General features: G+C 37.0%; 1 protein-coding gene across 3 annotated transcripts in view; it reads right to left on the reverse strand.

Moving 5' to 3' along the window:
• The window catches only part of LOC130930370 (cullin-3-B-like), a 49431-nt gene extending 39904 nt beyond the window's left edge, over positions 1-9527 (reverse strand). For 2 of the 3 annotated variants that reach the window (XM_057858280.1, XM_057858278.1), the window contains exons 1-2: positions 9337-9527; positions 97-294 (exon numbers count right to left, since the gene is read on the reverse strand). In XM_057858280.1, coding sequence (XP_057714263.1) covers positions 97-294; positions 9337-9492 — 354 coding nt within the window. In that variant the 5' untranslated portion in view covers positions 9493-9527. The other variant, XM_057858279.1, reaches the window with a different exon arrangement.
• Positions 9528-10888: the final 1361 nt, after the last annotated feature.

The raw sequence follows: 10888 nt of genomic DNA on the forward strand, positions 1-10888 counted from the left end.
CATCAATCGGCTGTATGTTTTTTTTAGGTATCGTATGGGCATCGGCATTTGAAAATCCCATATCGGTTGACCTCTATTCACAAAGTTTTTCTTTACTTTGTTGATGAGATGCTCTGTGACCACCTCCCTAAGGCCTGCATAAAGCTTCTCCCCGTGTTTGTGGAGCACCATTGTGTAGGCGTTCCTGTACAGCTCTTCGAAGCTCAGCCCACTGTTGTTCTTCCTCTGAATCTCCTGGATGGCATTCTTTAGAGCGGCCCAGATGTTCTCCACATATTTCTCATCCATTGTCATCTAAAATGGAGGTGAAACCCACTGATATTACACAGGTAGGACATGACAATGTCCTAAACTAGCAGTTTTCACAGTCCGCAAGAGAAAAATATTTCAAGTCTGCTAACCTCAGTTTTTCTTAAGTTAGTAAACAATTGCTGTCAGAGTACAATGAATGAAATGACTTGGCAGTTGATGGCTTGTAGGTACAGCTAAATGCTCGTCCACTAGATGACAGAAGCTACATTGCATTAACATAATTTTATTATTGCAACCTGTTGCAATTCACACAACAGAATAGGTCTGTCCAACTAAACAGGCTCAGGTTTTACACAAAGTAAATTTGTGATTTAACTGAGATGAGTTCATTGCTTTCCGACATTATTTACTTTGATGTTTTGTGGTGTGCTGATTTTTTAGATTTTAGGTTTTTTAAATACAGTAATACCTCGCTCTATCGAGCTGCAAACTTCGCACCCTCAGTCCAACGCAGATTTTTTTCAATTAAAAAATACTGTATTCTATTTAAAAATTGTTCAGAACAAATCAGTTTTTTTTTTTTTTTTACATGTCATTTATATCATAATTATTTAATTTGCAGTGCTTAAAAAACATTTATACGTAATTTAAAAAAAAATTATACTTGGACAGGGACTTGCTATACGTATCTCTTTCCAATGCTGCTAAATCTGACTAAATACATTGAATGCCCCCCCCAAAATGTTAAGAAGCTCCGCCACTACTGCGTTGATTTTCAATTTTTGCGGGGGAGGCGGTCCTCATTAACCGCGAAAAATGAAGGATCACTGTATATATATATATGTACAGTGGGGGGAACAAGTGGGAAAACCCATTGGCAGTGTATCAAATACTTGTTCTCCCCACTGTATATATATACAGGGTATACTAGTATCCCTGCAATTCTGTCAGATAATGCTCAATTTCCCACAGAAAATGATTGCAATTACAAATGGATAGTAATAAGTTCATTTATTTTGCTTGCAATGAAAATACACAAAAGAGAATGGGGGGAAAAAATTATATCATTATTTTACACAAAACTCCAAAAATGGGCCGGATAAAAGTATAGGCACCCTCAGCCTAATACTAGCACAACCTTTAGACAAAATAACTTCGAACAACCGCTTCCGGTAACCATCAGTGAGTTTCTTACAATGCTCTGCTGAAGTTTTACACCATTCTTCTTTGGCCAACTGCTCCAGGTCTGAGATTTGAAGGGTGCCTTCTCCAAACTGCCATTTTCAGATCTCACCACAGGATTTGGGATTTGGACTCATTGCTGGCCACTTTAGAGGTCTCTATTGCTTCCTCTCAAACCATTTTCTATTCAGTGCTTTTGGAGTGCGTTTTGGGTCATTGTCCTGCTGGAAGACCCATGACCTCTGAGGGACCTGAGCCTGGCTTTTTTATGTCTGGATCAGAAGTGGGGTTTTCCGGGGTATTTGCGTAAAATGATAATGATTTAATTTTTTTTCATTCTCTTTTGTGTTTTTTTCATTGCAACCAAAATAAATGAAGATATTACCACCAAAGCATTTGTAATTGCAATCGTTTTCTGGGAGAAATTGAGCATTATCTGACAAAATTGCAGGGGTGCCAATACTTTTGGCCACCAGTGTATATACAATGAAAAACACCTATTTAAAAGTTAAATTAGTTCATGTGAATTTTTTGAGTGCAGGCCAAAAGTTTGGACACATCACCTTCTTATTCGTGTTTTCTTTATTTTCATAACTATTTACATTGTAAATTTTCACTGAAGCTAATAAAACTATGAATGAACACATGTGGAATGATGTACTTAGCAAAAAAAGGTGAAATAATGTATCATCTAATAGCATCTTTAAAGTAGCCACCCTTTGCTCTGATTACTTTTTTGCACCCTCGCCATTTACTTGATGATAGCGAGTCACCTAAAATGGTTTTCGAATTCACAGGTATGTCTTTTCAGGATTGATTAGTAGGAATGTATTGTTTTATCAATAGGGATTGGGACCTTCATTTGTGTTGCATTGAATATTTTTAAAGTTGCTTGGCTCATTTAAAAAAAAAAAAACAAAAACAAAAAACACCACGGACAAGGGCGTAGGTTTGCATAGGGACGGTAGGGACATAAAACTAGCAACTTTTCAGGATGCTCAAATTGTCCCCACCAACTTTTAAGCAACCTTATTTGCATAGTGACTTCATTTATATAGATCATTTAGATTGTCTACGTATATGTTGTATGGATAGAATTGACCCTACCATTATGAAGTAAATTATTTTCACAATGTATAGATTGACATTTGCTCCTTTTAAATAGCTGAATTTGCCAATCCATTTCCCCCACCCACAAACGCACGTTTGATTTGCTGATGACTTGCATTTATTTAAAAAGTATTTATTTATGTTCAATTTTATTTATTTAAAAATATTTATATTTGCAGCCTCTGCAGACATTTTTGGACATCACGCATGAATCATAATCGGGGTAAAAAGTCTTCATTTTTTGTTGTGTGGCTGTGCTTGTAGACAAAAGCAGTAGTGTTTTACCTGAAGAAAGGCTCAATTTTTATTTATTTTTGTTAGACCCTGAGAAGTTTTTTCAGTTATACTTATTAGTTATATACATTTATTTAGACAATGTTGAGTGGTCTTTAGAATTTTTTTTCCTGGCTAGTTAAGAGATTATTAATGAGTTTGTATTAATTGTGTACTTTAATGTAATTTATGTTCAAATGTTGCAATTTAACATTTTCTAATAAAATCCCGACATTTATTCTGAAAATGTTCGAAATCTTTCTGTAGTAGTTTTTGAAAACAAAGGTTTGAATCAAACGGCGTATCACCTGAATCAATACTCATGAAAGTTAATACAAGTCAATACAGATTTATTTTGCAATTTGCATTGATCATTTGGCCTATCAATTAATTAGCCGGGACTCCCCTTTGCCCAGTCTGTTTGGTGTTATTAATGTACTGTCCCCAGCAACAATTGCACAAGCAGGTTGTGCTGTTATATCGTCCCTATCAATATTGAGACCAAACCTGCACCCTTGACTACGGAACTATGGAATCTCTAATGTCACAAGTGTCATTTTTTAAAAGGGTGCTTTTTCCTCTTCAATTAAAAAAAACAGGTGTTCAAAAAAGTGACACTTCGAAAAAAAAAAAAAAATTCAAATAAAAATGTTATTTTATAAAAAAACAAATAGGGGTTTGCAATTTTATTTTTTAAATGATTTTTTTCTTTGATATAAAATATTTTTTTTGATTGAAGGAACTTTTTAATGATTTAGACACAAATGTCCTACCTATAATATGGCCCAAACACAAAAAGGATTACTTTAATCAAGGAAAACATTTTCAATGAAAAATTAAGTGTGAAAATGCACATTTTTTAGTCTCATATTTTTTCGCATTTAAAATTTTATTTTCTATGATTGAAATTTTTCTTTTTTTGATTGAAGTTATTTTTAATTTGAATATATACAGTGGGGAGAACAAGTATTTTATACACTGACAATGGCTTTTCCCAGTTGTCAGTGGGGAGAACAAGTATTTGATACACTGCCAATGGGTTTTCCCATTGGCAGTGTATCAAATACTTGTTCTCCCCACTGTATATGGCGGAAAACACAGACAAGACCGAAAAAGCAGTTTCTGCTCTTGCAACCCTCTATAAAATAAACTGTATTTTAAGCTAAAAGAACTGTTGTGTTTGATAGAACAATATGAGCAGAGCAGATTCATGGCCCATTAAGCCCCCAAACTATTTTTAATTTGTCCCTTTTACTCTGTAAACCCCCGTTTACAGACATCGCGCAACCGCTTTTGTTTCAACCCAACCACAAAAAGAAGGTCAGTAATTTTATTATTCAAAATGTCTGTCATTTTTAGCTTAGAATCATTATTCGATGTCGAATATTTCGTTTATGAAAAAAAAAAAAAACGACTTAAAAAATTATTCACTCGCATATTTTAAACTTTTAAACAAATTACGTCAGAATGAAAAATTGGTGTCTGTAAAAAAAAGTCACGGATATCTGCCTCATAACTATCACTTAATTGTATTTTTTTGTTACTTTCTCATTCTCTCTTTCTCGATATGTTAGATGATAAGTAATCGATCCAAACAAAGGGAAAAAAACATTTAAAAGGGTAAAAATATGAAAAAGAAACATCTCGACCACTCCTTGATGTGTGTAATTTCTGTATCGCGACCCTTATTATATTACCATGTTTCACCCATGAAATCCTAAAGAAATATGGCTGTGGCCATTCACAGCTGTGTCTTGACACTCAGTGATACATGCTACATGGAGTTTTTGGATCGAAACAAGGTAAGGACGTGATAATAATTCGTTAAAGTCATGGCATCTGTAATTCTGCTCTCGTGTGCTCTCACCTCCGGATAGGGTTTTGCTGTCTAAAAAACTTTTTTTTTTTTTTTTAAATGCCCTCCTGTTCAATTTTTTTTACCCCAGAAAATTGAGATTTTAAGCTTTCCAATGATGTATATTTCCATGCATGTCGGACAATTTTGAAAGTTGGCCAAATTGGGGGTCTCTGAGCGGAACTTCAAGTCACCTGAGTGTTTTCCGCCATATGTTTTTGTTTGAAGCAACTTATTTTTTGATTGAATAATAAAGACACAAGTGCCCTGGCCAAAATGTGTCCCAAACGCAAAACAACATTAATCAAAAAAGTTGTTTCTGTAAAAAAAAAAAAAAAAAAAAAAAAAAAAGAAAATGTAATCAAAGAAAAATAACTTTCAAATGCATTTTTTTGAGTTTCAAATTCATTTCTGCATTCAAACACATTTTTTTGATTGAAGTGACTTTTCAAAATTTTTATTGAGAATATAAATTGAAGCGATTTTTTTTTCTGAATTAATCATTAGGACACAAATCTACCTCCATATATTGTGTGCTAAAGAAAAAAAAAACTTGAATGAGTATTTCTTTTACTTTAGTGAAAATACCAAGGGCGTAGGTTTGCATAGAGACGGTAGGGACACAACACTACCAACTTTTCACGATGCTCAAATTGTCCCCACCAACTTTTAAGCAACCTTATTTGAGTTATATAATGATTATAACTGCTGATAATTATAAATGATAATAATTTATAATGTCTTCTCATATGTTGTACGAATAGAGTTGACCCTTATATTATTAAGTGAATTACTGCATTTTCATTATGTTCAGACATTTACCCATTTTCACTTGCTGAATGTGCCGGTCCATTTTTTCCCCTCAAACGCACGTTTGATTGGCTGATGACTAGAGCAAACAAAAACACGCACTCTCACACAACCCCGACAGAAAAACATGCCGCCTCCTCCACCCCCTTCAAAGACGAAGGATGTTAGATGTTTTTTTCCTGCGGCCAGACGCAGCAACGGCCACTGTCAGTAGACGTCAATGTTGTGGAGGTGGGGAACACGCCACTAATTTTGCTCATGAAAGTCCAACCTGCATCACAGTTAGCCAAACATTAAACTGTGTGAACTTGCTAACCTGCAAAACACATGGAGGAAGGAGCTAAGAGATAAGTGCCCTCCTGTACTGTATGTTTTCTACCGTTAACGTTAATTCAATTTTGCATTTATTCATTAATTAAAATATTTATTTTCTCCATCTAAAAATAATTTTATTTACAGCCTATGCAGATATTTCTTTAACACCCCCCCAAAAAAAAGAATAACACACACAAAAACACAACCACTGTAAATTTTATTTATATGAAGAAAGGGGGATTTCCCCCATTTTCTCACTTGAAAATAACAATTTCAACTTTTTTAATTTTTCGTGTCCTGTCCCTAGCAAAAAGTGTATATGCAGGTTATGCTGTAATAGCGTCCCTACCAATGTTGAGACCAAACCTATGCCCTTGGAAAATGCATCTTAACTCACAATTGCACCTTATTAGGGCCCGAGCACTGAGCGTGCGAAGGCCCTATTGTTTTGCAAAGGATTATTTTTTTTTATTTTTATTTATTTTTTTTTTTCAGGGCAAATGAAAACGGCCAATTTGGAGGCCTGAACATGCACGAAAAGTCACCAAAATTTGCACATATGTGCAGAAAATTGTAAATTTCGATAATTTTGTAACGTTGCAAAAAAATCTAACAAAATGGCTCAGTGGCGCCCCCTTGAAATTTTAAAATTGGCCTATAACATTAGGGTCTGTCAGCGTAGAGCAATGAAATTTGGGGAGTCTATACCTTGTCCAAAACCGCTCCAAAAAAGCATTCGCACTCACATTCCAAACCCAACAGGAAATCGGTTATTTTGGATCGAATATAAAATTTTTATCGATTTACAGGATGCACATTTGAGACCTTTTCGCCGAGGGAGTTAGTTGGATCATCTTCAAAATTGGTGAGACTGTTCAAGAGACATATGAAATCTTAAGTTTTGAAAATGGTGCGTTTTCATTCACGGGTCTGACCTGGGCGTGGTGCCAAAGTTGGCCATTTTTTCGGCAAAATGACAAATTCAGTCAATGACTAATAGTTCCTTGACACAACGTTCAATCTTTTTCATATCCAGCATGTATGTGCAATATCCCACCCTTAACACGAGTGCATTGAAATATTACCCATTAGGCCTAGCGCCCCCTAGTGAGAACAGGAAATGCCTTTTTTTTTACGAGACAGGTTCCTCCTTCAAGGGAAAAAAACCTGTTGACCTTAAACCTGCATCAGGGGAGCCTCAAAACCTGTGTTCAGGTGCCTGATGAAATATATTGAGGTTTCGTTGAAGCGGCGGGGTCCTAACAGGAAAGTGAAAATGACCGTCAACAATTTGTCTCGCAAAAAACTTTGAACAGTCATAACTCAGCAGATATACAACATTTCTGCGTCAAATTTCCCGTGCTTGTTGAGAGTCATACCCTGAAGGGTCTTGTAAGGGTCATTTGCATCAACTCTACAGTGCCAACTAGTGGCGACAGAAAGGAGTTTTAAAACAGGCCTTTCCTATTGGGTTTTTTCAACGTAGAGCAATTAGATTTGGGGAGTCCATACCTTATGCAAAACTGTTCCAAAAAGTCTCTTGCACCCATTTTCCAAATCAAACAGAAAATCGGGTATTTTGGATCGAATGTGAAATTTTTATCCATTTGTAGTAGTTTACATTTGGAGGCCTGAACATGCACGAAAACTCACCAAATTTTGCACATACATTCGGCTTTGCATGGATTTTGATAATCTTGCAACGTTACAAAAAAATGTAACAAAATAGCTCAGTGGCGCCCCCTTGAATTTTTCAAAAAGGCGTTTCCTATTAGTTTTTTTTTAACGTAGAGCAATGAAATTTGGGGAGTTGATACCTTGTGTAAAACTGCTCCAAAAAGTCTCTTGAACCCATATTCCAAACCCAACAGAAAATCGGGTATTTTGGATCAAATGTGAAATTTTTATCAATTAACAGGGTGCACATTTGAGACCTTGTCACAGAGGGAGTTAGTTGGATCATCTTCAAAATTGGTGAGACTATTCAGGAGACATAGTAGAACTAAAATTTTCAAAACGGTGCGTTTTCATTCATGGGTCTGACCTGGGCGTGGTGCCAAGGTCGGCCATTTTTTCGGCAAAATGACAAATTCAGTAAAAGACTAAGAGCTCCTTGACACAACGTTCAATCATTTTCATATCTGGCATGTATGTGTGGGATCCCACCCTTAACACGAGTGCATTGAAACATTACCCATTAGGCCTAGCGCCCCCTAGTGGGAACAGGAAATGCCTTTTTTTTTAACTAAACAGGCTCCTCCTCCAAGGAAAAAAATATATTCACCTGAAACCTGCATCAGGGGAGCCATAAGACATGTGTTCAGGTGCCTGATGAAAAATACTAAGGTTTGGTTGAAGCAGAAGAGTCCAACAGGAGAAGTGAAAATGACTGAAGCCATTTCGTCTCACCACAAGTTTTGAACAGTCATAACTTATACAACATATCTGCGCCAAACATCTCGTGCTTGTTGAGCCATACTCTGAAGGGTCTTTTAGGGGTGATTTGCATCAACCCAATAGCACCAACTAGTGGCAATAGAATGTCACTCATTTTTCTAATATATGTCCAGTTCTTTTCAGGTTGGTCATTGTAGTTTCAAGACCTTTTGAAATACTTATTTTACGGCCCATTTCCACATGTCTCTGTCTGTTGCCGTAACGACCCTTTATTCGCTCCTTTTTTGTAGTACTCTGTCCAATAGGGGTTTTTATCTCTTAGGTGTGTGAATGTAAAGAGGCGACTTTCGAGCATGTTAGGTTCTAATAAGATGATTGGAGAGGACGATCTGCTACCACCCTGACCTGCACACTGTCCGAGTTGCGCTAGATTGCGAGGGCCTGTTCAGTCCTGCTTGCAGGCCTAGTTATTATTGTTTTTTAAATGACCCACAAACGTATAAAACAAAGGTTAATCGTGCACGTTCTGACATCTAGTGGAAGAACCTTTAATTGCTCATCCAGGCTGTCAGTCTCTTCATCGCTGGCATAAAATGATGTTGCTTATGTTAAATAAATTGTTTTCGGACCAATTGAAAGACTTCTCTGATTGTCGGTCATCGATCAGGGGTTGTAAAAACACTTCAGAAGCAACTGCCTAATTTAAAATGTTCATCTACTTTAATCTATTATTTTTATGATCAACAACATGTCTAAAATATTTTTTAGATAGATATTATCTTACTTAACATTAACACATCTTGTAAACGCTTACTTTGTTTGTTAGTGTTGTACTCGTATCGTGATTGCACAACACCGTTTTTGCGTTTTGGTGTTTGATTAATTTTATTTCTATGATCGGCTTTTCTTCACGCCCATTCCAAAATTTAATGTGCACCTCATTTCGTGAAGTCATTTTAAAACCAGGTGAAAACTCACTAGTGTGGCCGACATGGTGTTGATCCTTTTTGTGGCAGCTTTCGCTTGTCACAGGGTTGGTATTGTATTCTTTTTCACATGCCAGTGGGGAGCCTGCTTGCACTTTTATTTTATTGTCTTCCCTCTCAATAACTGTCTTGGAGCCGTCGCATAGGCCTACTTACAGGGAAGGCGCGTATCCTCATTTTGGCTTCCTTCTTGGTTTCGCTCTTGAGACTGGCCATGATTCTCATGGACAGGTGACGCTCCCAAATAATAAGAGACTGGATGAGGTGCGTTTGGGTGCTTGCTTTGTATAAGGACGCGCGCTGGCTGGACATTATGCCTTTGAATCAAACGACATGAATGCGTCACAGACGGGGGGTTGTCAAAAATGATGACGTTGTTGGCTGCTCTTTTTATGGGAGGAGGGCGATAATTAAAAGTGACGCTTGCCGCCACGGAAGACCATCTTGAGGAGAACAGATGTCTATCTAAAAAAAACAACAACATTTGGAATAAAACAAAAATCTATTAAAGTTGTAAACTTTTTAAAACGATGACTCATGGGTGACGTCTGCACAGCACGACCAAATAAAATAAAGTCTCGCGAGATTTTGCTTGCAATAAGACAGAGGCGCAGCAGGAACGCTGCAAACTTTTTATTTTATTTTTATTTATTTGTTTGTTTGCTTGAGGCTAAATTGAAACCAAAATAAGTAATAATTTCAACGAATACAAGGTAAGGATTTTGTCGGGGGAAGGGGCGAAAAATGTCATTGCGTGTAATTGACTTTACTGTAAATGAATTTTAAAAAGAAGTTCAGAATTTTTGACATAAGGCTTGATCTTCAAATTAGCAGGGGTTTAATTAGTGGAGTTGATTTCAACAAATTCCGTGTAGTTAGGTAATTATTTATTAGTTTCAGGACTCTGGAGTGGCAAAGCTAGCGCGAGTTAATGGTTGCTTAGCATACCAATAAAAAACAACATATGCGCGCATGAGAATCACCGATGACCCATGCACTCAATAGTGTTGGCTATGTTTTCTCGATAAATTTATCAAAATTTACCATTGCCTGTCAATAGTAGTAGTAAAAATTGCAATATTAGCAGGGCAGAATGACATCACATTTTTTTCACCGCTAATTTTTTTAGTGGTAACGAAAGGGACTAACCAGCAGACTGAGCACGAGTGGCCAGAGCCTCCTCTCTATTGTGGTTGCGTCACGCATCATAGACTTTATAATGATATTGACGGGACACATTCCCCAGACACTGCGCCATGCCTTCAAGTAGGTGGCCGTCCTACACTCCGCTTCAGTTGGTCAAAGCCGGTCGCAGTTATTCTCAAACACATGCAGCGATCCAATGCCGGATTTAGGTTGAAAAAGTATGAAAGCTGTACCCCATACAAACAGGAAGGATTGTCTCAGGAGTGACTGTTTGAGGATTCAAGCTAATTATTATATTTGTCGTACCATGCATGCATTTTGAAACGTTGGGGGAAAAAATCAATGGGAGAAATTAACTGCTACGGCAGGGGTCTCCAAACCCGTCCTCGAGGGCCGCTGTGGGTCCTGGTTTTTGTTCATACCGATCAAGCGCAGACCTTTTAACCAATGTGGTTTCTACTAAAACAAGCAGCACCTGACAGCAATCAACTGGTTACACTTATAAAACACCAGATTGGTGAAAATGTGTGGTCTTGTTTTGCTGGAGTGAAATCCTGTCATG

The sequence above is a fragment of the Corythoichthys intestinalis genome, chromosome 14, assembly GCF_030265065.1.
Source record: "Corythoichthys intestinalis isolate RoL2023-P3 chromosome 14, ASM3026506v1, whole genome shotgun sequence".
Lineage (NCBI taxonomy): Eukaryota > Metazoa > Chordata > Actinopteri > Syngnathiformes > Syngnathidae > Corythoichthys > Corythoichthys intestinalis.